This window comes from Aulonocara stuartgranti, assembly GCF_965226115.1.
Source record: "Aulonocara stuartgranti genome assembly, chromosome: 4".
Lineage (NCBI taxonomy): Eukaryota > Metazoa > Chordata > Actinopteri > Cichliformes > Cichlidae > Aulonocara > Aulonocara stuartgranti.
In genome coordinates this window covers 28,786,880-28,814,478 of record NC_138942.1, presented here as the reverse complement: position 1 = coordinate 28,814,478, position 27,599 = coordinate 28,786,880, and the positions used below count along the sequence as shown (strand labels likewise).

General features: G+C 38.7%; 3 protein-coding genes across 4 annotated transcripts in view; 2 read left to right on the top strand and 1 right to left on the bottom strand.

The window, feature by feature from the left end:
* The window catches only part of abat (4-aminobutyrate aminotransferase), a 30,808-nt gene extending 28,455 nt beyond the window's left edge, over positions 1-2,353 (top strand). Inside the window, exon 16 of the mRNA XM_082530304.1 lies at positions 80-2,353. Within this exon, the coding sequence (XP_082386430.1) occupies positions 80-201 (122 nt within the window). The 3' untranslated portion in view covers positions 202-2,353. The remainder of the gene's footprint in view (positions 1-79) is intronic.
* A 2,321-nt stretch (positions 2,354-4,674) lies between these two features.
* Positions 4,675-14,629, top strand: rcn3 (reticulocalbin 3, EF-hand calcium binding domain). 2 transcript variants are annotated; one of them, XM_082530307.1, is made up of 8 exons: positions 4,675-4,769; positions 5,423-5,646; positions 6,792-6,985; positions 7,598-7,770; positions 7,872-7,932; positions 8,020-8,111; positions 8,466-8,573; positions 14,068-14,629. In XM_082530307.1, the coding sequence occupies exons 2-8, from the start codon at positions 5,429-5,431 to the stop codon at positions 14,173-14,175; spliced, it is 954 nt and encodes a 317-aa protein (XP_082386433.1). In that variant the 5' UTR covers positions 4,675-4,769; positions 5,423-5,428; the 3' UTR covers positions 14,176-14,629. The 2 variants fall into 2 exon arrangements, with proteins under 2 accessions (XP_082386433.1, XP_082386432.1); XM_082530306.1 differs by lacking the exon at positions 14,068-14,629 and adding an exon at positions 10,626-10,914.
* Positions 14,310-21,437, bottom strand: nosip (nitric oxide synthase interacting protein). Its single transcript, XM_082530305.1, has 10 exons — positions 21,338-21,437; positions 21,021-21,107; positions 20,792-20,897; positions 19,305-19,386; positions 18,431-18,566; positions 18,083-18,234; positions 17,482-17,598; positions 17,042-17,112; positions 15,627-15,735; positions 14,310-15,396 (listed from the first exon to the last, which is right to left on the bottom strand). Exons 2-10 carry the CDS (start codon positions 21,088-21,090, stop codon positions 15,325-15,327), a joined length of 915 nt encoding a protein of 304 aa, XP_082386431.1. The 5' UTR covers positions 21,091-21,107; positions 21,338-21,437; the 3' UTR covers positions 14,310-15,324.
* Between the last annotated feature and the right edge of the window lie 6,162 nt (positions 21,438-27,599).

Sequence of the window (27,599 nt, the reverse complement as noted above, 5' to 3'; positions counted from 1 at the left end):
ATATTTGAAAGTGCTAGATATCTGTCTGATATCTCTGTAAAAAACAATTATTGTTGTTCCATTTTTGTTTCGTTGGCAGGCGTCCTCCTCGGGGGCTGTGGGGATCGCACAATCAGATTCCGCCCAGCTCTGGTTTTCAAGGAGTATCATGTGAACCTCTTCCTCAATATTTTTAATGATGTGTTGGCGCAGCACAAATAGATCCTTTCCAAAATCCTTCTAAAAATATACAATCCTGAGTTAAATCAGAATGGGGGAAAACGTAACTCTGGACAGTTTAAGAAAAGAGAAGCACAATCTAAACAAAATAAAATTCAACTAGCCCTGAGCTACAGCTAAAAGAAGGCTAGTTGTAGTAAATGCAAATTTTGTAGAATGTTCATGTTTCTGAAAATTAAATCTGTTAAAATAAGCCTAGAATCTTTTTAAATAAAGATTCATTTCTGTTCATGTACATGTATTCAAGTCTGGTTGAAGTTACTTTTTCCTGGAAAACAACTACTTAAAGAAAACAGTTAAACAATTTGTCTTTGTACAGAAATGTTGGCCAGTCTGCTCTGGAGATGATGAGACATCACACAGCTGTATTTTCCAAAATCTCGCCATTATAACTTATACTGAAGTATTTCATTTCACATTCACATAAAAAAGTGTTGGTTTTTACGTCAAATTAAAGTGCTCTCTAAAGCTACGTTAGTTGTTTTTTGTGGCACTGTTCTGCTTAATTTCTGGAATCGGGAAACATAAAGTTTGCTTTATTCTTAATCTGGCCTAAAAACACTCTTGTTTTGAATATTACCAGGGAAAATATCCCTAATATGTAAAACATTAAACCTTTTTACATTTATGAATTGAGATATATGAGATTCATAAGTACGACTGCACATGTGGTTGTAATTCTGTAACAATTACTATAGCAATAAACACAATAAATGTCTTAACTCCTAATGAACTTTAGTTGTTGACTCATAGTGTTGCATAAAGCTGCTTTTAGTGCTCAAATGCAAGAGTCGCCTCACTGCATACATTCATCCTGCCACGCACCTATCCTGGATACAGAGTACAGTGTCAGTGCTGACTCTCTGTATGAACACAATCAATCTAAACTGTCCGTTAAAACTGTCCATAATGTTATGACTATTGTGTTGCTCTTAATAGTAATAAACTTGAAATGATGTAGCCAAGAAAATGTGACTCTTAAATAGACCATGAAAATGTCATAGATAATTTAGTGCCTGCATGTTATTTCAGTGTAACATTTTTTATGCCCTCTGCTCAAATGAGAGCCTTGGTAACACCATTTACTTTACTCTTAAAGAAAAAGAGCTTCATTGTTGCTGCTTGACATTTTATGGAAATATGGTTACATTTTGTTTTCAAGACTCTTGTTTTTGATTTCATTTAATACTTTTTATTTGTGACATTAGGGTGTACTTTGCTTTACTCTGTGTCACCTGGGATAGGCTCGAGACCGATGTCATCCTATTTGGGTTTTAAGTACATTACACTTTGCATAAAACCATTTCTGAGTCTGACACATGACAAACAAGGTAATGTGCTCACAGTCATTGATTCAAAATAACATATTAAAAAGTTAAAGCATAAACACTTTAGCAAATACTAAACCCGTACAATCATTATGCTACTATCTACACTGTTTACACATAGAACGAAACAGACCCAAGTAAAAGTTTACTGTAGCTAGATAAGCTATTTTGTTAAGGGGGAGTTGAACTTAACGCACAGGTCTATTACAGAGGGTGGTCAAAAGCACACATTAGTTTCAATGTGAAGCTGAAATAAATTACCAAATAACTTTAAAGCTGAAATTCTTTTGACATATTTGGCATTTTAATTTTTTAAAGTCTGCTTCTGTAGAACGTCCTCAGTAGTAGCAAATGTTCCATGCAGTTTTTAGGCAAGTGTTAGGAATGTGATTCATGTCTTTTCTAATTATGTCTTTATTGTTTACCTATTAGAACGAAATACAAATAAACAATATTTCTTCTCCTTTTTTACATTTACGTTGCATAAATTTTACCCCTCTTAATGTAGTGAATTAAAAAACAGTTCACAGGGTCAGATCATCATCCTACACTTAATACTGAACATACATGAAGGTTGGGTTGTAGGGTGTCTCCTAATATGATGGTGATTTAGACAATGGTGCCTGTCTTCTTGTTGTCAGGCATTATATGGAGGATCTGTGATAATCTTAAAAAAAAAACCCATTTACACTAAATACTTGCACTTGTGATTTAATATTGATGGTCATTGATGTAATTATTATAGATTGTTGTCTATAAAATATTCTGTCCATGTACTGTGATTAATAAAGTTTTGAGAAACTTGAGTTTTTGTTTCTGTTGAAAGGTTTTTGACCTAATAAAAATCATAGAACTGTAAATGGACTGATAGGTTATGGTATTCAGCTAGGTGTCATTCAAATCTGAAAAAACAAAGAAAGAAAAAAAAACGTGCCCCTCAGAATTATTTTTCATTTTAAATGTGCAAAAACTTTTAAAAGGGAACTCACAGCTTAAAATATGCCACCAGCTCCAAAAATAATAATCATTTAAGGTTGAATTATACTAAATACTTAAAGTTTTATTTAACTGTGTTATATACGCTATGACACTAATCCTATATTACACTGAATTTCTGTACTCAATATATACTAACAAAGTGCTATCATTTAAAGTGTCATATTTTATTTTCTACAGGTGAAACTCGAAAAAATTACAATATCATGCAAACGTTCATTTATTTCAGTAATTCGACTTAAAAGGTGAAAGTATTATAATTGTTATAGTCTTGATGGTTATGGCTTACAGCTTATGAAATCCCCAAATTCAAAAGCTCAGAAAATTACATGAAATCAATAAAACAAGAATTTTAAATACAGAAATGTCGGACCTCTGAAAAGTATAATCATGCATATGTTTGGGTCCCTTTTGCATGAATTACTGCCTCAGTGCGGCGTGGCGTGGACACTCTCAGCCCGTGGCACTGCTGACGTGTTATGTGAGCAGCCTTCAGCTCTTCTGCATTGTTCGGTCTCATGTCTCTCATCGTTCTCTTGGCAATGCGCCATAAATTCTCTGTGGGGTTCAGATTAGACGAGTTTGCTGGCCAATAAGCATCGTAATCCCATGGTCATTGAACCAGGTTTTGGTACTTCTGGTAGTGTGGGCAGGTGCCAAGTCTTGCTGGGAAATGAAGTCAGCATCTTCATAAAGCTCGTCTGCAGAAGGAAGCATGAAGTGCTCCAAAATGTCCGGGTAGATGGCTGCGTTTACTCTGGACTTAAAAGCACACTATCACTCACTATGTGTTAATAGACCTCTCTGCATTGAATCATACTTGTTATTAATTTCTGGCTCTCTTCCGTAGCATGTCTTCTATCCTGTCACCCCAACCGGTCGCAGCAGATGGAGTTTTTCCTTCCCACTGTCCACAAAGTGCTTGCTCATAGAGGGTCATATGATTGTTGGGTTTTTCTCTGTATGTATTATTGTAGGGTCTTTCTTACAATATAAAGCGCCTTGAGGCGACTGTTGTGATTTGGCGCTATATAAATAAAACTCAATTGAATTGAATTGGATCAGCACCAGCAGATGACATGACTTCCCAAATCAGCACAGACTGTGGAAACTTCACGCTGGACTTCAAGCATCTTGGACCTTTCCATTCTTTCTCCAGACTCTGGAATCTTGGTTTCCAAATCAGGTGCAAAATTTGCTCTCATCAGAAAAGAGGACTGAGCAACAGACCAGTTCTTTTTTCTTTAAGACGTTTCTGACATTGTTTGCTGTTCAGGAGTTGCTTGACAAGAGGAATATGACATTTGAAGCCCATGTCCAGGATCTGTCTGTGTGTGGCTGCTCTTGATGCACTGATGTCCAACTTCTTTTGCAATTACCGTTTGAGGTTTCCTCCTTATGGAGGCTGTCAGTGATGGTTTTCTGGTACAACTGTCATGTCAGCAGCCTTCCCCATGATTGTGACTCCTACTGGACCAGACTGAGAGACCATTTAAAGGCTCGTGAATCATTTGCACCATTTGCAGGTTATTAGATTAATTAGCTGATTAGAGAGTGACACTTTGAGCCTAAAATATTGAACCTTTACACAATATTCACATTTTCTGACCTTTTGAATTTGGGGTTTTCATAAGCTGTAAATCATAACCCTCAAAATTATAACAAATAAAGACTTGAAATATCTCGCTATGCATGTAATGCATCTATATGATATATTAGTTTCACCTCTTAAGTTGAATTACTGAAATCAATGATTTTTGCATGGTATTGTAATTTTTTCGAGTTTCACCTGTAGCAGCCTAAGTTTGTCTAACATGATCGTTTTCTTTTTTGTTTGTTTGTTTTTGTTTTTTTCGTGCACGCGCGCACTACGCGTACTGTCATATGTCTCCCTAACCACTTCCGGGAAATAGGGCGTATGTGAACCACATGACGATCCCTCGCCTCGATTCCTCGACGGGAGCGAATGATGGTTATTACGTGGACCGTTTGCATGACAACGTGGCGGTAAGAAGCCAATAAGAACTTGCCTTGAAACGTTTCCCTCCCGCCCCGCCTCCATACTTATTATTGGTTAGAGTTTTCTTTAAGGCACTGATGATTGGATAGCTGTGTATCTAAACCCGCCCAATTGCCATTGTTATTTAAAGTTAGCGTTTGCCAACGCGGACTGTTTCTGGAGTGACCCTCTACCTGTATATTGTAAAAAGTGGCGCAACAAAGCTGGTGAGTTCATCTTTTTCTTGCATGTAAAAAGTGATGTGTGGTGTATGACAGAGCTTTTGTGTATTTATTCTATCAGAACTTTAAAAATGAATTTCAATGTTAAGAGAGCGAGAAAGTGATTATGGATGCTTTTACCTCATGATGACATGAATCGTTTACTGTGATTTGACGCTGCGGATACCAGATTTTTCTTTTTTCATCAGTGTCAATAATGCATTGTTGCTCCTGAACTATTGAGCTTGCAGACGACTTTTAAAGCAAAGAAATAAACAAGAATGACCAGCTCAGAAAAAATGCTGGGAAAAGACTGAAGAACTCAAATTGTATGTCAGTAAAATGAGTTGTACTTATTTTGTTGAATGAAGTACAGTCTTCAAATGTTGTTGGTTCTTCGTTGTCTCCTATTCATTTATATCCCTGTGCATTTATAAATATCATATATATATATATATATATATATATATATATATATATATATATATATATATATATATATATATATTGCAACTTTCAGCTATTGTGTTTTATTCCTTGAGTAGTGTACGTGTGTTTTGTAATAGTGTATTGTGTGTTATACTTTGTGCTGTGTTCTCTCATATGGTCTGTGCTCTCCATGTGAATTTGACTTTTTGTCTTCTCTTCACCCCCTGAAGTCAGTTATGATGCTGCTGAATTCATTAGCATCGCTCTACTTCCTGGCCGCTGTTGCCTTTGCTGTGCCTGCTCAGGAGAAGCGCATCCATCACCAGCCTGATCTGAGTGACCACGCCCATGATGATGCTCACAATTTCCAGTATGACCATGAGGCCTTCCTGGGTAAAGAAGAGGCCAAGACCTTTGACCAGCTGACTCCTGAGGAGAGCAAAGATAGATTAGCGTAAGTTGGACATACTATCACAGATTTTCTAAACTATCCAGTTCTGCCTCAGGGGCGGCTCTAGAGAAATCTTATTCTGATTTCCATGGTGTGGCGAAAAATAAAAGCCATTTCTTCACACATATGCATGTGTTAAATTCCCTAATATGTATTACATATATTACATGGTAAAATACATCAAATGCAGTAAGTATGCACATGTTTTGTATAAAACGTGTATACTTACTTAGTCTGTAACTTTCTTAATGGTTTTAAACCAAATAATGAAACATTTCAGTTACATGAAAAAATATAATTTTGACTTTATTTACTGTATAAATAAAAATACGTACGTATAAAATTCAGAAAGATACACAATATGAGGTGGATACAAGTCTAACTTAAGTTTTACACTCACATTCACCTAAATATACACAAAATGTCAGAAATCTGCACTGTCATGAACAAATGGATGATTTTTCACCAGATATTTAAACCTAATTTTTCATAATTTATTGACTTTAAATTTATATTCAATGTAAATTGTAGCTAGGCTCTAAGGCATAAAACTAGGCTGATACTAATGTGTTACTCTAACTGGAGCTTTCGATTCTGTGTAATAATGAATGAATGACAAACTTATAGCTGTTCTGTCTAAGTATGCTCCATTTCAGAATTTTTACCATTCGATGAAAGTACCCTGAGACGATTAAAGAATGTGCCTCTAGTCAAAATGTAATTCCCATTTCAAAAAACAGTTACAGAATCTCTAATACTGTATCTAATATCTAATATGTTACAGTCCATGACAAAGTGGCTACAATAATTTGGTTGAATCTAATAAAGAAGCATGAAGCTTGCATGTTTTCTTTATGCCTCCATGGGTACTCCAGCTTCCTCTCACAGTCGAAAGACGTCAGTGTTTATAATCCAGTGTTATTTGAATTTTGTCATGGGTGTAACATACTGTATTGGTGAATGTAGCCTGTGGTCTAAAGCATTTCAGCACTTAGTAAGACTCATTACCCAGTTCAGACTAGAATTTCACATACTCCACATTGACTAGAGCCCAAATAGGACAGTTGGATATAAAAATTAGCATTTGATACAATAGTCTGGACACTAGACATAATCATGACTTGAAACTTCTCCATCTCCCTTCACAGGAAGATAGTGGACCGTATCGACACTGACAAGGATGGCTACGTCAGCCACGGAGAGCTGCATTATTGGATCAAACACCGACAGAGGAGGTACATCGAGGAAAATGTTAACAAACACTGGAAGGACTACGACAAGAACCAAGATGACAAGATAAGCTGGGAGGAGTATAAAAACACCACCTATGGCTACTATCTGGGTGTGTGTGAAACCTTAATAGTTCGATTTTTATTCTTTTCCTTTTTTCCCTATTTGATCAAATTTCCATAATCTCCTTTTTTCTGCCTGTTCCGCTTTTTGCTTTTAGTATCACCATAATAGTGGAAAATAAATGTTTTAATTACAGTAGAGACTAACATTGATTTCTGTAAACGGCACAGTGGATGAAGGGCGCAGTGTTATTTAGCAAGTGGAAATGCAAATGATTCAAATTTCTAGAGTTAGGATTATTCCAATGCAAGTTCCATCCAAAGCCCAATCACTCGATCACTGATTGTTTTCTCTCAAAGTGAAGATTTACTTGTGTTTCCTAAAGTTTCTTAAAGTAGAGGCAGAGCCTTCAGCTATGAGACCTCTCTACTATACAACTAGCTCTAAGTATTTAGAAATATGCTGGGAAACATGTCACCCCTTTTCACTTCCTTTGTGTTTATACACCACTACTGCTTGTCATTAAATTTGGCCTTTTCTTTCCCATAGTTTGAGTTTTGTGTGCTTTACTACTTTTCTGTTTCTCGTCAACCAAGTGCCAGTGGATTGTCCACACCCAAAAGACAATGATGTGCTGAAAATGAATCTTTTCTTTTCTTAGGAGAGGAGTTTGATGATATTGATGACAAGGAGACTTATAAGTCCATGCTCAAAAGAGATGAAAGGCGCTTTAAGACGGCTGACCGAGACAGTGACGGCATTGCCACACATGAGGAGTTCACTGCCTTCCTTCACCCTGAGGAGTTTGATTACATGAAAGATTTGGTAATTCAGGTAAAGCCTACTACTGATTACCGGGATGTAAATGTAAATGGGGCAAATTGTGTCTATCACTGGATTTTTAATTGTGAAAACTGAATGATATTCTTATGCAGGAAACTGTGGAGGACATTGATAAGAATGGGGACGGGAAGATCAACTTGGAAGAATACATCGGTAGGTTACTTACTTGACCATTTGAACAGCTACTCTCTGCACTGGAGGCTGTCAGTCCTAAATGTGTGTATTATTCTTGTTTCACAGGTGATATGTACACAGCCGAGGATGGGGAAAGTGAGCCTGACTGGGTCCAGACAGAGAAGAAACATTTCTCGGAGATCAGGGATACCAATAAGGTAAAAGATCCTTAGTTCTTCAAAATGAAACAGATTTTTTTCATTAAGAAAAATAATACCTATAAACACAGTTATGGTACCAATTTGACATAAACCCATAAAAGTAAAAGGATTCGTTTCAGCCTCAAAAAAAATGGTCACATTGCTTACATTGAGATAATTGTTGATGTGAATTGGTACTATATAGATAAAATGGAACAGGCAATGGCTACATTGCTATAACCACTAGCATTTTCCAAGGTTTTTGGGTTGGTCCAACTTTAAGAAGCTGCTACTCCTGGTAGCAGATTCTCAGTGCCACTTAGGAGGTTTTAGACTGTTACGGTTACTTTTAAATGTTCTCTCTGTGTTTAGGATGGGTACCTGGATGCTGACGAAGTAGGACAGTGGGTTTTGCCTGGAGAGGTTGACCATGCTGACAATGAAGCCAAACATTTGATCCACGAGACAGACACTGACAAGGTAGACTAATCGTTGTTTAAATTCTAAATTCTTTTAATTCTGGTAGCTTTTTTTCTGGCTTTATTTTGACATTAAAAACCAGAGCAATTACGTTTATTTACCAGTTCATTTTTCCAACAATGTAGGTGTAGCCGACGAAAATACAGCACTTTATTTGGTCCGTCATGAAAAATAGTGGCAGCTGCCAAACATATTTCCATGTAAACAATAGCATTGTGCAAAATTCTTGAGCCCCTTCTTATATCCGTGTATTTTGTTTCCAAGACTTTCTTGTACATGTTAAAGGTGGTGTTGAACAATACTTCTTCAGGCTTCCTGAAGGTCTTTCAAAGTTTGTCTTTGAAAATGATCAGGTACAAAGACTGGGTTTAAAATGATTGAAAAAGTGGAAAGGTGATTGTCAAAAGCTGTCCTTAAGGAAGAGAAACAGGGGAAACCAAAGTAGTATAATTAAAAGCTAGTGGCAATTCAATTTATTTATACAGAGCCAAATCACAACAACAGTCGCCTCAAGTCACTATATAATCAACAACCAACCCCCTATGAGCAAGCACTTTGGCGACAGTGGGAAGGAAAAACTCCCTTTTAACAGATAGAAACCTCCGGCAGAACCAGGCTCAGTGAGGGGCGGGGCCATCTGCTGCGACCGGTTGGGGAGAGAGAAAGAAGACAGGATAAAAGACATACTGCGGAAGAGAGCCAACAACAGGTCTGAATGATGAACCCAAATTTGAAATGATTGATTCAAGGTGTTGTCAGTATGTGTGGAGGAGATCAAGAGAGAGGTAAAACAGTGAATAGCCATCTGTAAAACACAGCTGATAGTCTGTTATGGTTTCAGAATGAATATGAGCCAGTGGTGTTAACAATCTTGTCAAACTTGGTGAAATAATGAACAGTCAAGTTTTGATCTGCCATGCATTTTGGAAAGTGTGATGGCAACAGCTTCATTTTCCAGCATGACAGCGATCACAAACACACTGCATACCTGAATAGAAAAAAAACACACAATGGAGGCCTATCAGTAGCAGTGGACTGGCCTCCCCAGAGCCCAGACATTAACATTAAAGAAGCAGTGTAGGATTGTCTTGATAGAGAACACAACATCAAAAGAAGAAGTTTGGAATCTCCTTCAGGAAGCCTGGAGAATCGCTGCTTAAAGAAATGACAAGAAAACTTGCTTGAGAGTGTTAAGTTTCTTTTGAAGAATAAATGACTTGCAGACTAGAACTGTACAGTCTGTTTTTACCTGTATATGCTGTACAGAGTGATTTTGTATGCTCCCCTAACCCCTAACCCTTGTACAGGGTGTATCGAAAAGCTATAGACCAAAGTAATGGATTTAGAAGCTTGAACTAAATTTTAAAATTCATAGTTACACATGATGTTTTAGATACAAATCAGTTTTATTTATAAGGCACCAAATGACAACAAGAGTTGGAATTTATTTTAAACAGTAAAGACCCTACAATAATACAATGCAAAAGTTACAATGTTCACAAGTACTCAGTGCGTCCCCATTAGTGTCCCCTTGGGAAGACCATATGATAGTCTTACTCGTGTCATACTTTTGCAGGCATGTCTGGAGTCATTGTTACTCCTATGCTACCTACTGACAACCATGTGATACCCTCAAACCCCCTCTTTCTAACAGTACATATTACAATCATTACTGGTGAACGTTTGTGCAATTCAAGCACTTTGAAGTTGGTTTAATTCTTTTTGATCATTTCCATGTATTTTGAATTTTTAAATAAATTGCTGCACCTGTTTCCCTTTACTTTTTCCAGCAAAATATAAAGAATGAGCGGTGGCTCAAGACCTTTGTACAGTACTGTAATAAGTATAAGAGTTCCAGCATTTTGGAGAGTTTGGTCAACACAGCGCTAACTTAAAATCACTTGTCTTTGAAATAATTGTGTTAATTTTGGATTAATTATTAACAAGCTTCTTTCTGTCTCTTGCTTTCTTCATTACTCCTTCTTTTCCTTCTCTCACTCAAACTACTAAATCAATGAAACCAATGGATGGAATCTGGTGACCAAACAACAGGATGAGAGAATAACCAAGAAGGAGATTCTAGCCAACTGGAACATGTTTGTGGGCAGTCAGGCTACCAATTATGGTGAAGACTTAACGAAGAAGCACGATGAACTTTGATGAAAATGTAGCTATGGGGATATCAGAGTAGGCGTGGGACTTGGGTCTGGATTATGCTGTTTTAGTTGTGTAATCAATAATGTTCTTATAACAAGCAGCATGTCAAAATTTGCTATCAAATGTTTGTCTGAGTGTGTGGATGGGAGGGTGTGGGAGAGATTAAAGTCTTCTTTTTCTACAATTGTACTTATTATTCTTTAGTCACATTATGATTTAAATTATTACAAATATAATTGTCAGAGTTGTTCTCGAATTGTGTAAGAGATGTTGCTGGTTTCTGCCTTTTTCGTGATTAAGTTTAGAGTTGCAGTGTGTAAAGGTAGAGTGTTCGCCCCATGTTTGGGGGTTGGGGGTTCAAATCCACCGAATGGCTACCCTGAAGTACCCCTGAGCAAGGTACCGTCCCTACACACTGCTCCCCGGGGGCTGGATTGGTGGCTGCCTACTGCTTCACTGAGTGAATGGGTTAAATGCAGAGAGTAATTTCCCTACAGGGGATTTATAAAGTATACAAAAAACATATTACTGCTAGATGACAGTAAGTTGCAGATTGTAGTCAACTGAATTATTTGTGTATAATCCTAGCTACGGTGGCTGCTGCAGGACAAATATGTTTTAGCCAATTAGCCAAAAATAACATTTAGACTGTACACCATAATGGCTGTGGCCGGCCACTTTCCTTTTTCTCAATCGCAGCCAGTCAGCACGTTTGTACACACTACAAGGTCAAAACTTAGGAATGGATGAGAACTAAAACATGGTGGCTTCCACAAATCGCTCTAATTTATTTTTAATGGATTAATTATGAATTTCTAGGAAAGCATCAGTTTGCTGGAAGACATAATTACACAATAATCAATGTACATTTGAGTACAACATTCTTTTTCTCTTACAGTTCTCAATCGCTCTGGTGCAATGTTAATTTCATTGGGCATTTTATCATGGACCTTCGAAGACCTTTTTTTCCTGATGAAACAAGACGATAACTAAATAAAAACAAATGCACATGAATAAATAAAATATTAGCGGCTTTTGGCAGATATATGACATCAATTTCGAAATAATACAGCAGCTTGTTCTTGAGTTATTGCATTCAGAAGATACTTTGAGATCAAGATCACTGGGATTCAACCCGTCCAGTGTTTGTATTAGATGCACCTCTGGTATCAATTTGAAACGCTTGTGTTTCCTTGTTCTTGAGTTATCGCATTCACAAGCTTGGGTGTCCATGTCGCCTGCCCAACAGGATGACTACTCAGACTACTTAGCTTAAACCTTGGGGAGGGGACACGCATTTAGGCAGACTGATGATCAAATACGTATCCTCTCCAAAGTCACTGCGGGGAAAAAAAAAAGGTAATTTATAGAGGACAGACAGTGTGCATTAAGTGTAGGGGACAAACCAGTAACAAAATGTGTGTTTATCATTAGTGTTATCATTTTTGTCTATCACCCACCATTTCAGACAGAGATTCAGTTCAATCTTATTTACAGCAAAAGTCGCCTCAAGGTGCTTTATATTGTAAGGTAGAGCCTACAATAATCAGAATGAGAAGATCTGAATTATCTGGGTAGCAGACCATCATTTGCATTAGTAAATTTTAATAAAAGATTATTTCCATCGTTCACATCCATTACAAACAGATGCATTCCTCTGGAGAGGGACATGCTGAAATTATGACTTATAATTTTACAGTATTATGGTATCAAACTGTTTTCTGTAGTGTACAGTTTAAGCTAAGTAGTCTTCAACACGGCAGATGACTATGTCATGAACATTAAAGTGCACTGGCTTATTTCAATAAATGCCATTCAGTAATAAGCAGCTTAGAAAAAAGTGTCAAAGTGTTTAATGTATTTCTTTGCAAAAGACAATACAGTGAAGTGAGGAAGCATGGCAACTAGCTCCACCAAGGGTTAAATACTTTGGCACAAAAACCAGTATTGCTCTTTCTTATTGTTTCTACACATACTTCCCTACTAAAGACTATTTGCTACTGTATTGATGTACAGTAATAACCCCCCCACCCCCTACTATCTATGAAAGAGCAAGACCGATTCACTGTCAGTAGTAACAGTGAAATTGCCTGTCAGTTAAAAGCAAATATAAACATGTTCTCAAAAGAGATTTAGTTGAAAGAAATAGAATGCATACATACTCTAAATCTTGTGTCATATTTGCACGTCATGAAGATTGAGATTTTGCTCCAGATCGACTTCACAGCATCACACAGCTGGCGCAGATTTGTCAGCTGTACATCCAAATTTCCCCTTCTACCAAATACCAAAGGTGTTCTGCTCTAAGTGAGATCTGAGGACTGGAGTATACTGGAGTATATTGGAGTACAGCATTTATCCAGGTCCATTTGTAGCCTCAGTTTCCTGTTCTTAGCTGGTTGAGTGAGCGGTGAGAACTGACGTTCGCTGGATATTTCCTCTTTTTTAGACCATTCTTCATAAACCTGAGAGTTGGGAGAGCACCCTGTCTGGCATCAACAATCGCCACATTCAAAATCACATAAATCATATTCTACCCCATTGTGATTCTTAGGCTGACTTGGCCATGTCCACCTGCCTAAATGCTTTGTGTTGCTGACATGAGATTGGCCAACTGGTTATTTGCTTTAACAAACAGTTGAACAGGCATTACCAAATAAAGTGGCTGTTGAATGTATGTCATGTGACAGCAATATACATATACACTTGGAAAATCGAGTAGTTGTGCTATATTCTCAGATTGTATACAGTTTTTTTCTCATGCATATAGTTTCAAACGTATCATTTTGCTTTTCTCAATTTCAGCAATTTTGTGAATTTTAAATAGATCTTTGAGATTTCATAATGTCCCGACCAATTCTACACAGCAGTGAAAAGAAAAATCAAGTCCAAACAAAAACACTGAAAGGAAGCCTTTTGGAATAACGTGCAGGATATGCTTTGCTAAAACTAAAATGTATTATTTGGGAACAGATGAGGTGATGCTTGTTTTGCATTAGTTTTTAATGTGTGTTGATTTGCAACATGAATTCGCATCCTTTGCCTTAATACTGAAAAAAACAAAACACAGGAACAGAGCGCTGCACAGTGAAGTTTCAAACTGAGCCTCCGCGGATATCTGGAAATGCTAATGTATCTCTCTGTACTGTAACATAATTATAACAATGTTCAAACAATCATATCTAATGAAGCGCTTGGTCAGTACACATTGTAAAAATGATTAGCCTACAAACATAATTTGTTCTAAAGTAAAGATTTTACTGTTAGACTCCATAAGAATATAAAGTATTCAGTTCAATTCAAATTGCGTCAAGCATCCCTCTACTTTGCTCATCAGGATGGCCGTCTGAGTCTACCTGAGATACTTGACAAGATGGACTTCATCAAGACCAGTACAATGACCGACTATGGAGGGATGAGGGTGGATGGCCGTGATGAACTGTGACTTCAGTTTGGTCCCATATACAAATGTTTTACACAAAAATCTATGACTTGTGAATATTTTCTTATCTGAATTGATTCATCCTATACAAATTTAAAACACTTAAGGCCACACTTATCTTACAAAACTGACTCATCTTTAAACTGGGGTACATGTTTATTAGTAATACATTTTTATTCATAATTCAATTCTTTAAATTTTGTATACATTTTCTGAGCTACAGTGAGTGTTACAAGAAACTACTGTTTGAGTTTCTACAGAGTTTCATCTACTTTTTAGCCTTAGCAGGGCATACTCTCTTACTGCTTTCTCCACTTCACCCGAGGAAAGCGTGGGAAGTGGGGGTGTGGTACTGTGGTACTATGGAGACTGCAGGTTTGGACACAGCCCAGTTGACTGATTCACTAACATACACACAGTGACAAAAATGTCAAGAAAGCATGTTTCAAAGTAAGAACATTACTGTGCATATCTAAGTGAATGAGGCCCGATGTGAAGATCTCCATCATGAACAGTGAAGCAGCTCAAATTTAAACAACAACAGATCTGCTTAGAACAGGACTTCATGCATGTTTAGAGCACCCACTCAAGTTTGTCAGACAATGCATTGGATTGTAAATTTCATCTATGATATGAACACAATAAAAACATTGAGACTAAACTTACCTGTAGTCCATAAAAGCTGAAAAAATGTAAATACACTGGTACTTGTACATTTCTGCTCTGACTACTCAAAGCACTTTTCCTACAACACACACACTTTCATACAGCATATTTATGCACATCCTTACACTCGGCTAAGCATCAGGAGCAATTTGGAGATCAAAGACACTAAAGTGTGTGGACCACTAACCTTCTGATTAGTTCACAACCTGCGGTGCCTCCTGAGCACAAAATAAATCAAACCAAATAATAATAGTATGGATTTAAGCCTTAAATGCTGATTTATTTAAAGGAAATTGTTGACATTAATCTGTAAGAAACATTTGGATGGCAGTTTCAGCAAATCTGTGTTGTACAGTCAGCGGAAGCATTTTCCAGCAAAATAAAAATACATTCAGGAGGAAATACTGTCAAGCAAAAAGTCATAAGACATTATAAAGTAAGTTAGAAAGTTACAGAATGAGCACCACTGTGGAGTCTTCGGTCGCCTCACGCTTGCATCACTGGACGAGCCTCTTTGGCCGTGAGGTCAATCCCAGAACCTGCAAAGCCGGTTCCACCCTTTCAAAACACAAAGGACCACAGTACAGTTAAAGAGAGAAAAAGTCTCTGCTCCTCAAAAATCAGCTTTCAAACAGCGAACCACGTTTTCTGTGTCTGCCAGGTTGCAGCATGACACCTCTGATTTCTGAGTGACAGCAACAGAATTCATAACATTGGGATGAGTGTTCAAAAATAAACATTTGAAATCCTTTTTAAAAAAAAACCTGTTAGAATTATTTTTCACATACCCTCTGCAGTGGAATAATGTCTTTTTCAGAAAGTTTGTCTCCCGTCAGAGGATCAGTCATGTCCTTTCTGATCAACTTCTCCACACACTCCTGCGTCACCACAGCGCCCCTGAACACAGGACACATGTCACATAGGGCTGTGCGATATGACCAAAATCTCATATCCCGATATAAGACATCTATCATCCCGATAACGATATAAATCACAAACATTTTACATTTTCTGAAAGTTCTGCGAATCTCGGGCAGCTCGACTTGCGTGAAGTGTTTCCAGCTGGGTGTCGTGTAGCTGGAGTCGAGTGTTTTAACCGATGCATGAAACTATACATTTTTAGACATAAGTTGTAACGGCCGCTTATTACACTTAGTATTTATTACACGGCGTGCTGCGGGGAAAAGCCTGTTCTAACGTTTGAGTCTAAGGTTTATTTTTTAGCACCTGACGGCTCTTTTTTGCTTCTCATCTGTAAATACTCTGCATACTCTTTCACGTGATTCAATTTATTTTGAAAAGTCTCAACAGGATCTTGAGCTTTATTCTGAAAGGTTTATGTGGAAAATAAACAAGCGGACACGTAATGGTTTTACCGTCGTTGTTGCTAACGACAACACATAAAAACAGGTGCTTGTCCGTCCTTAGCGTGGTTATATTATAAGAGAAAGAGAGAACTTTAAGAAATGAATATAGCCACTACAGTGACCATCAAAACGATGAAAAGAGTTTATTTTGCGACACCACGAAACAAACGATAGTGTAAAATGAAACGATAGATGTTTTTATATCGTCATCCGATATATATGGTTATATCGAACAGCCCTAATGTTACATATCCCCTCACACTCCAGAGAACATTGGACCCCATTTACTAACATTAGGGTGGAAATGATTTTATCCTGTGCAAAACATACATTTGTGTTCAAAATTTCTGTCTGATTTATGAAAGACGCGTAGCAGCTGATTCTGTTGTAACTCGGAATCGTTCGTAACCAGCAGCCATGTGAAAACTCCACACAATTTGCACACTGCCCTGCCCACATTTCTCGATATAAAGAAACACGTTGACAATGTTGTAGGAGAGAAGCCTGACTGTAGAAAATGGAATAACAGGAACCCGAGGTTTAAGGAGAAAGAAGTACAAACGCACGGTCTGTCATGGTCAAGAGAGAGCTGAGTGTTAAAACCAAAGTGTTCAATGATCCCCCAGACAAGCAGATTTATGAAAAACCCTTATAGACGAGGGACGGAGGTTGCTGAGGACAGGTGGGACTGGGCTTACTGGTATTAATTTGTACTAGTAAAAGTAATTTTAAAGACTTGTGCTCTAATTCTCAAGACAGCCAGGCTGTCATTTGTTGGTACGCATGGTCAGAGGGACTTCTAAATTTGTTCATAAACAAATACAGGTGGCACTCACGATGGTCGAAGAACAGCACAGGGAACACTGTTGCCCAAGACGTCTTTGGTCACTGTACATATGTACCTGTCCTGGAAAGAAATGACAAAATTATACAGCCTCAAGACAAAGTGAAGTTACCAGACTGATTACTCACAGAATTTTCATCTAAGACACAAAACAACTTGACTTAACCAATAACACACACAACTGTTAAAAGGAGCTGCCATAGAGAAAGCTAACATCTTCCTGTGTGAATCTTCTAATTCAAATTCTGACTACACCTGCTTTGTTTATTCTTCAATTTAAATAACTTGTATTCACAGCTACAAAGAAGCGTGTAATGTAATGTTTTAGAAAAACATGCTAACAGCTACCAAGTCTGAGGGCTTGCATATATGAGATAAAATTTCTGATGCTCTAAGCCTGACAATCTATTTCTGTGTGCTGAGTAAACTGACCTGGCGGGTGAGCAGGGCAACTCGATCCAGACTTGGGTCCAAGGGGGTGAAACGCACTGTGATAAGCTCATTCATCTTAATGGGTTTTCCAGACATTGGACATAACACAGTCTTGCTCTGACAGATGTTAGAGATGGACAGAAAAGTGCAGCCATTACAAAATTATGCCATTACATTTTTAATAACTACTTCCCATAAATACTCAAATTTAGCAGTAAATATATTTGAGTAAGCGTAGTCACTAAGCTGTAGGAACTCTGTGACACCCTAAGATGTTTCCACATGATCATGATGTCAGGTCAACCTGACATTGGCCTCTGAAAGAGGGTCAACATCAAAAAGAGGAACGCAGAGTAAACATTCATACACTAAAACACTGACTAATAAAGTAAACAGGTAAACCTGGCAAACACACACAAATCTGGCCCACTTGTGCTCCAAGGTCTATTACACCAGCATTTTTAAGTAATTTCATGGCGGGTAGTTAACAAAGAGGTGTTCCTGTTTCTCTTTCACCGGTCTGTTTAAAAAAAAAACAACAAAAAAAACCCAGTGTAGCTCAACTCCTTCCTCGGCATGAGAAACATCATCAGTCACTCACTGGTTTCTTGAGAGCAGTGGGCTTGGCCTCTGGTGTCAGTGAGGGAATCCAAAAACTGGGCAGGCTCTGGCTGGAACTTGCAGCTGTGGCAGCACTGGATAATTCTCCAGGGCTGCTCTGAGTCCCGTCCTTCTCACTTCCAATGTTCTTACCTGAAAAAAAGAAAAAAGCAGTTTTGACAGAATTGTATTCATTATAAAAAATGTCTTAAAAAGAGTTTGGGTGCATTAAAACAACACAAGTGACGACAGCAGCAGCCATAGCGCAGAGTCTGTGGGGTAGAGTCTGAGCTTTGGTTCCCTCTTGTGGCCAACATCGTAAGGTATATTTTGACAGTCATGCACGCACCAGATGTGAAGGGGTTGATGGGTTTAGATACAATGCTGTTCTCCTTTGTTTTAAACCTCTCCACTCTCTCTCGCTCTTCTGACTTGGACTCAAGTTGGTTGCTGCTCCTCTGCGCCTGCTTCTGTTTCTCGTACGCCTGAAGAAATCAAGGAAGAAAATAAAGCCAAGCACTCACAGTTCTAGACAAGAGGCCATTATTTCTTAGAGAAAGCTCTTTCATATGTGTTGGCTGCAGTGTAGATTTTATGTTGTTTGTTTCATTGTTTACAGGAGTGACTATGAAGCAAGTTCAACATATCCAAGCTCTGTTTGGATTAGCTGGCTTAGCAAAGCCTAAAAAACCCAGTCGCAATGGCGCTCATCAACCTTCTTTTTTAAGTGCGCTCTTTCAGGGTCTGTGTGCACTTGTATAAAAAGTCATTTAACTTTTGTCCTGCACAAAATGCATCAACAGTTAATATTTTAAATAGAGTTTTTTTTATGCTATATGCTGTGTAACATGTACAGCTGAACATTAGAGCTCTGAAACTTTAAACTTTAAAATTTACTCATTGTCTTCTGGTCTGATGTGGAAATCACCTTATTGCCAAAGTCAAATTCAACTTTCTACTCAGTATTTTTGGTATTAAATATCAAACAAGCTCTGTTAATTCTGTCTAATCAAAAATATCAAACATTTTCTACATCACCAAATGAATACATGTAGATTCCAGTGACAAATAGCACACAGCTCGGTCTGCATGGCTTTCTTCTTCAGTGTTAGTTACCCCGATGATTAAGCCTTGATTCATAAAACAACCCCATGGTGTTTAGCTGTGGACGTGACTGTCCAAACACCTGTGAGGAGTTAAGAACAGTTAAGTGAGTTACTTACTTTCATCTTTTTGGCAATCTGTGTCTTTTGGTGAAGAATATATTCAAGAATGGCCTGTTTTTCATAGAGGTATCCATCTGGACTGGTCACACAAACAGAAACATGACAGTGTTACACATATGCTAACATTAGATCGTATGCTTTAATGTGTGTGTGTTTATTAGAGCTTATTATAATTACTCATAGTTCAATTAAATATGATTAATAACTAATTAAAAATATATAAAGCTTGGGAGCTCAGGTCTATTTGTCAGAAACTGTAGAATGCTGTGGCACAGAACTTGACCACTAGGTGAAGTCTCCTGACCTGTAATAAGATGGAGTTGGTGTGTGTTTGCTGATCACTTGCAAGACTGCACGACTGCCAAACAAGCATGATGCCAGATCTGTTTGACCTGGCTAACTGTGGTAACTGGTTGATACCAAGGCTCCCTGGATTAGATGGACTAATTTCGTTTAAATTACAAAGGAAAAATCTTACAGTCTACAGTGAAAGAATCTGGTTGTTTTTTTGTGCTGTGGAGTCATTCTGCTGACGATGGTTTGGATTCATTTGTCCTATTATAAGAATAGGTCACTTGCAGTAAAGCCTTATTCACAAAAATACTACGCAGATCTGGTGCACAAACCCACCATTTCAAATGCTTTTGTTACTAGTTTTTGACATTGTTGACATGTTTTAAACCTGCCACTACTGTGTTGCTTTTTGAGAACTTTTAGCCAAATTCACTTTGTTCTATTTATTTAAGTTCATTTTAACTGACTTCCTGTTTTAAAAGGTCTGGCAGTAATCAGGCCTGGTGTCACTAGGAGGGGAAATTACTTTTCCACGTAAGGCCAGGCTGGCTCGGAGAGACCCCCCCTCCAGAATGAAATCATTTAAAAGTTGAATATGTTAATATCAACTCTGGAGCTCCACAGGATTGCAAACACAGTTGTATTAAAGAATGACGGCTCCCCCTACAGACCTGTCACAGCAGCTCCTCCTGTTCTATTGCAAGTAGTTCACAATTTGCTCTGTAGCTAATAAAAAAAGCCGTGCAGAGTGTTGTTGTTAAATCAGTTCAGAACATTATACACATCCTGTACTATGTCACTGACACAGCCTCTTGCCTGTAGCTATCCATAAATATAATTTAGAATTCGTCTCCACCAAGAAACCACCTGATCACTCTGCTCCTCTCTGTCAGATGCTAGAGGTCTATAAAAACCAAACACCTAAAGACTACAGAACCACGTGACGTAAAAGAACTGAATTCATTAAAGAAACTGCGTAGTATGATCTAAGGTTCGTTATAAATAAATTCATGAATGTATTCATTTATTAAGGCTGTTGAGAGTTTATATAAAATGAAAATTCCTTCCACATTTTTATATATAAAGGATAAAGGAATACCACTCTATTCAAAATTCTACTGTAATTATTCAGTTAGTGATGAACTGATCCCCTGTGTGCAGGTGTTTGTGTGTTGGAGTAAAAAACATACGTGACAACAGGATCCCGACAGGGCTGCAGGGACAGGCAGCAGCAGTCAAAGTCTTTGACTGCATCTCTGCCAAGTCGAACACTTTGCGTCCCGTAACCAGAGGCCGCTGAGCAGGATCAGAGTTACATAATGACATGACTAGAGATTATACAGAAAATCATGTCCTCTTTCTGACCGGACTAATCTGAGAGAACAAAGACAAGAACTCGCAGCACTGAGGATGTCTCACCTGTATCCTTCTTCTTCTCGTGGTATGTGTAGACAGCTCCAGCTGTGCAGTTCTTTCCATGGCGAGTCATTGTCCTTCGGGTTTTTTCTAATTTAAATGACAAAATTCATAATTTGTCTCATATTTGGGAAACTATTTTGTTACAGCTGATGATATAAGCAGAGATATCTAACATTAGCTGTTATGCTAACATTAGCTGTTATTTCAAACTTCGAAAACACACTGCCAAACCAAACGATTGAAAAGAGGGCAACAGATAAAAAGAAACAAAAAGGCCAGTTGGGACTAAAAAAGTTTTACAAGCAAATTATTATTACCAGATCCGCTTAACAATCTTTTCTTAACGCAGACTACAGCCACACGCACTTCTTCCTCGTTGTATTTTCTTTTGTTCTTCTTCTCCGCGTTACTCGAACACTGGTGAGTGACCAGAAAACCACCCAAAAATGACACTAGCGCCGCCATGTGGAATGGAGTGGAATAGAATTTCTCAAGAAACAAAAATAACACACACAGACAGACACACTAAGGAAACCCCTCCTATGCTCTCAATCAAATTTGTCTGTCTTAGAATTTTGTTAATGTTCTTTTGTACTACAGCAAGTTAAAAAAAAAGAAGAACAAATTTAACTTCAATTTAAGTAGGCTCTTGATCCTCTGCTATCTTTCTCATATATCTGTGTAAGCTCTCAGTCATCCAGGTTTAAGGAGTCTGATATTGAACAATCTTGGTGTTTTTCTTTACTTGTTTTTATGGAGATTTCCCCCAAAACAATGATTAATCACTAATCACTTAATAACTATTGATAGACTGGTCTAATAAGTGGCCTTATTGAGAACTATGCATAGCTTGTCCTTATTTCACCAAACACGGTTACCAAGATGTGGCGATAGATAATTTTTTTTTTTAAAGCCACTAGGTGTCGCTATGGATGAGGGTGTCAGACTGTTTCAAAACCTCAATCCAAGTCCTGCACAGCTGCATAGAAAAGCCTCGCTTTGCCCATCCCTACTCGTGTGTTACTTCCATCATTAAGGATTTTTTTTTAAAATTTCCATTAATTAGTGTCCATTACTCAGTTTTTGCCATTATAAACTTCAAGCACTCCACTGTAACATTATCAGATGATCCTCTCTACTGGTCCTCTTGAATTTCCCCCATCCTTTATCAACATCATATTTTATATCTATATATATCCATGCAACAAAAAAAACAAACAACTTCTCTGTTACCTTTACACAGTTCTTTTTTCTTTTTTCTTTTTTGTGTTTAATTTAATATGTACAGTTGATTAAATATGTAGTGAAAAAATAATGTTATCCATTTATGGACTTTTCTCTACATGATGTAGAGTTGTTGTTAATATTATAATGCTGTGCTGCCCACCACAGTTAAAACGTGTATTCTCCCCACATAGGCCATATCTATGTCCCTTCTCATAGTTAGGGCACTTACATTTTTTTTAGTTTTAAGTTTTCTTCTGCACACTAAAGCTACACATCCATAATTTTAGCACTGAAAAGAAGGAGCCTATCTGCAAAGCTCAAAAATCTTATTTTAACTTTGTCTGGAATACAGACTTTGAAAGTCCAAAAGGACAGACAAACTATTAAGTCAGTTTTCAAGTAAGCAAAAAGTTCTAAACAAGAAAACACACTCTGGAAACTATCTGAAATAAAACTGAATAAATAAGGTACCTGATGTAATATCACACTCACCTTGAACCCATCCGTCACACCTTACCACTGTGTTGTTGTCCTCAAAAGTGACCTACACTGGCCTCACATCTTCAAATATTTCTCAGTTACTCCTGACTTCTGTATGCACACAGTTTCTCTCTTGGTACCTGACCATCTGCTTTCTCTAGATCTACAAGGACACAGTGCAACTACTCCTGACCTTCTCTACACTTCTTCAACACTCAAAGCAAATATTGCATCTGTAGAGTTCTTTCTCTCTATGAACTGCTGCTCACTTGTCATCAGCTCCATTCGTAATCAAGCTTCAACTTTAACTTTTTTTAAATTTGGGGTAGCTGTAGCTCGGGTGTAGAGCAGGTCACCTATGAATCAGAAGCTTGGTGTGATCCCAGTCTGCTCCAGCATGCGTGCCAAAAAAGTTGCTCTCTGATGCAGCCACCGGAGTATGAATGTGTGTGAATGTGAATGAGGAAAGTTGTGTAAAGTGCTTTGAGTGCTCAAATAGAGTAGAAAAGTGCTATATGTGAACCAGTCCATTTACCATCTAACATGCTATTAGTAAACTTCCATCTCACAGAATGCTAGTTGTACATTGGACTTAAATGATAAGAGTCCAACATATCTCTATATCTATCTTGTGAATTCCTTTTTTGCAATGTTTTTGTAGTATATTGTTTTGTCTGTGCTGTTCTCTTCTGGGCTTCATTTACTACTATGAGTCTGAAAAAAATCTGATCATTTTCTTCTCTTTACTTGGTCTCCTCCAGTGTGACCATCCTGGTTTCTTTATATTAGAGGTCGTCACTCTCCTCTTCACTCTGTTTAGCCAAATGCTATGCAAGGTGAACAAAATGACACCACTATGAAAATAAAAGCAATCAGGTCTGATTGAGATCATTTTGATTTTTTTGGTGTTGTTATTGGTTATACAAGTCACAACACCAAAAGATTAAAACCTGTAAAATCACACTTCAAAATTTGCTATCGCACTGCACTAAGCCCAGCCACAGTCTTTCCTATGAATTTCTCCTTTAGTCATATTTTTGAAATTAAACCCATGCAGCTATGATTAAAACAATAGCACTTGATGATGGGATGAATCCCCACTTGACTCTATGGCCTCCAGATCTTCTGACAACCTGTGACCACAGGGGTGCTTCTTCATATATAAAATCACTTAAAAGAGACACACACACACACACACACACACACACACACACACACACACACACACACACACACACACACACACACACACACACACACATTTATATATACAACCATGAGGTCCATTTTCTGGTGACTGCAGGTGAGGATTATCTGTTCTAACTTTTATTGCTATTAAAGAACACTCCTTTTAATTAGACTAATAGACTCTAATTATTAAATTGAGGTTACTGATGCATCACACAGATGAAATTAGAACTTGATTTTTAGCCCATAGTTTCTGTGTTTTGTTGCCTGGATATCACCAACACTGTATAATATAATAACTTAAATGAAAAACTACATATGTGTTTTCGCAACACGTTCTCACTCCCAACTCGTCAAACGTGTGACGCATGGTCAGGCTCCCTCTGCTTCACTTATGGACGCGCAGGGTACCCCCCTCGCGTCGGGAATTGACGTGAAGGGTCCTCCGATTGAAGAGATTGCCGCGGAAGTGCCTGTTGTCGGTATATTTAGACATTTTCCAAATCACATTGTAGTGACGTATACAGAACACAATAAATTATATTATGTAAACAACTACCTGAGAAACAGCAGATACAGCAGAGGAATTAATTATAGGCTATTATTTTGTATCGTTTATTGCATTTACGGAGGGAGTGATGTATGCTGGGTAATGGCACAGCTAGCTACTGGGTGACTTTATTCACCCGCTTCGGCTGTTATCAGTCCATACAATGGGCGTTATTAGCACAAATCAGTCCCATAGATATGGGCCATCTCCTGCTAGATTGTTCAGAAGGTTGTTCTCATCCATCCAGATGGAGGATCAATAACGGGAGCGTGGAAGACTCCAGAATCCACTCTGGCTGGAATCCGGTGGATACAGCAGTGTGTACAGTAGGGGTGCAACGATACTCGTATCGATATTGAACCGTTCGATACAGTGCTTTCGGTTCGGTACGCATATGTATCGAACAATACAAAATTTGTAATTTATTTTATCAACTTTCCTTCTGACGATGCTGTCTGTGTTGAGCGCTCAGTGAATCTGCGTTTGACTACTCCGCCTAGGCTGCACTGTCGAGCGCAGATCCACTGAACGCTAACACAGACAGCATCGTCAGAAGGAAGAGCGCAGGGCAAGCTAGCGAGACAGAAGTTAAGCTCTCCTTGCAACATGGCAAATTGAACCTCCCCCACCCTCATTCAGGGGCCCGTTCTTCGTACGTCGCTCACTACATCCAACATCAAATGACACATCCAAGACCAAACCATCGCGCTAACCGTGAGCTCGCTAATCCGGTTCTCCGAACACACCTGCTGTTGACGATTAGTACAGCTGGACGCAGTAATGTGACATCACTGGGTGTCGTAAAAGGGGCTACGCATCGATAGTAGAAACATTGATCGGCAACCCTCTGATTGGTCGGCGAAAATGTCGACGGAGCGCGCTCGGCTCGGTATTTTTCGGCAGCAGAGCAAGAACTCGTGAGTGAGGGATTTCAGGAATTTCAGAGTTTAATCAGAACGCAAGGGAACACTGCAAAGGCTGCAAAAACAAGGAGAGAGGGCTGGCAGAAAGTTGCTGACAAATTAAACTCGTAAGTAATTTAATAATAACAATAATAATGGAGTGGATTTATACAGCGCTTTTCAAGGCACCCAAAGCGCTTTACAATGCCACTATTCAGTCACTCTCACATTCACACACTGGTGGAAGCAGCTACGGTTGTAGCCACAGCTGCCCTGGGGCAGACTGACAGAAGCCAGGCTGCCATATCGCGCCATCGGCCCCTCTGGCCAACACCAGTAGGCGGTAGGGTAGATTTATTATATCACTATATTATCCAATATTATATTACATTATATTATATTATGTTATATTATATCCCCTTACACATTAGAGCCACAACAGGACCCACTAGAACATGGGAACAAGTAAAAGTGAAATATAAGAATATTCTACAGAATGGTAATATTTATCACTTATATTGCTTTTAGTCTCTTGGAAAGAGACCCTGGAATAATCTGTTTGTTTATAACAGCAACCAAGAAAAGGGCAGAGCAAAAAAAAGACAGGTGGTGGTCCTGCACCCTCTCGTCAACAAGTTGGTTAAGTAAATAATACCCTCACGGGAAAATCGATATCTCTCAATGAGCACACTGTCGCGCTGAGCTAAAGGATCCTGTCTATCCCGCAATATACGCTGAATTCTGAGGACTCTCCTTATCAATCTTGCACCTTCCGCAATGGATTGCTCGCGTAAACGGACAGGATATGACTGCGACAGGCTTCCCAAATCCACCTTCGCTTTTATAGCCGTGGTCTCTCATCTTGATTACACAAAGTAATTTGCAATTGCTTCTCTGAAATATGAATTACATCTGTAATAATCACATACATGTAATAGAATGTTAATAGTACATTTCCCTTTTTTAGGAAATGACCTGTATGTATCTGTGTGAAATCAATAAATGGATCAAGTGCTGCATTATCTTTAGTTACATTGATAATATTTATTTATGGTGAAACAGTGGTGGAATATCGCTGTTGCTTTCGTATAAATGAAGCGGACATACCTGCGTGGCCGCGATCTAATCCTGTTTACATAAAGTAAACCTGCTCCCGAGCAGGTTTACGCTTACGGCTCTGTTGCTATGACAGCAAGTCCCGGATGAGCTTCGGGGAACCGAACGATCCAAGATCAGGCGAAATCGTCAACAATCAAATCCAGCTAACTTACTTAGCGAGGTACGAAGAACGGGCCCCAGATCTGGCGTTTGGAATTATTTTGGTTTTCATGTGAGGTATGACCCTGAAGGTAAGTGCGTCATGGACTAAAGTAAAACAGTATGTTGGATGTGCCACGCAATGCTCAATTACATGGGTGGGAACTAGTGTGTTAGCGCAGTTAGCTCGTTAACGTGTTGGCCGTCTAGCCCCACGCAGGGGTAGCTCGTTAATGGAGATTTGCCGTGTTGTGGCGTTAACGTCATTTCAACGAGATTAACGCTGACAGCACTAGTGGGAACACAACGAATATGACTGCACATTTACGCCGACATCATCCTAGTGCAAAGACAAGTGGAAGCAGACAAAAACAACAAGCATGCATGCTACAAACTTTACCCGAGTCATTTAGACAGCCGTTAGCACATGATTCTCCTTATGGGGACCTGATATGTTTAATATTGTGGCTAGCTCAGACAACGAGGAGACGGAGGTATCGTTTGGTCTTGCTTCCCGTGAGCTAGCCAGGGAGCACAGCCGTTTATTGACATCTGCAGAAGAACACTGCCGCTAGCTAACTGCTCAGCGCGGCAACCGCATAGCAACAACAACAACAACAACAACACCACCACCACACAGGGCGCCCTCTGACCCCGGAAGGACACACCGTCGCAGCGAGAGGGCGTCACCCGTCACTATGGCAACATAAACAAAACATAACTGTACAAACAGAACCCCGAACAGCCCTGACCCGCTACAATATGCTGCTGAGAGCCCAGAAGAAGCGTATAGTATAGCTTTTATTTTGGAAAGAGCCATTTCTCTGTAATAAACTCTCTTTTCCAAAGATGAGTGATTCCTCAATCAGATACAGGTGTTACCGCGCCAGATCCGCGGCCCCGAACTGTAGTAAGGAAACCTCTGGCAGTTACTTGAAGGTTCCGTAACTGACTCGTAGCCGGCAACAGCTTACT

Excerpts from the sequence above, each read along its gene's own strand:
- rcn3 (XM_082530307.1), top strand. The coding sequence starts at position 5,429 with ATGATGCTGCTGAATTCATTAGCATCGCTCTACTTCCTGGCCGCTGTT. Across the intron at positions 5,647-6,791 it reads GAGAGCAAAGATAGATTAGC|GAAGATAGTGGACCGTATCG; the intron begins GTAAGTTGGACA and ends CTCCCTTCACAG. Across the intron at positions 7,933-8,019 it reads CAACTTGGAAGAATACATCG|GTGATATGTACACAGCCGAG; the intron begins GTAGGTTACTTA and ends CTTGTTTCACAG.
- nosip (XM_082530305.1), bottom strand. The coding sequence starts at position 21,090 with ATGACTCGCCATGGAAAGAACTGCACAGCTGGAGCTGTCTACACATAC. Across the intron at positions 20,898-21,020 it reads CGAGAAGAAGAAGGATACAG|CGGCCTCTGGTTACGGGACG; the intron begins GTGAGACATCCT and ends GATCCTGCTCAG. Across the intron at positions 15,397-15,626 it reads ACATTATTCCACTGCAGAGG|GGTGGAACCGGCTTTGCAGG; the intron begins GTATGTGAAAAA and ends GTGTTTTGAAAG.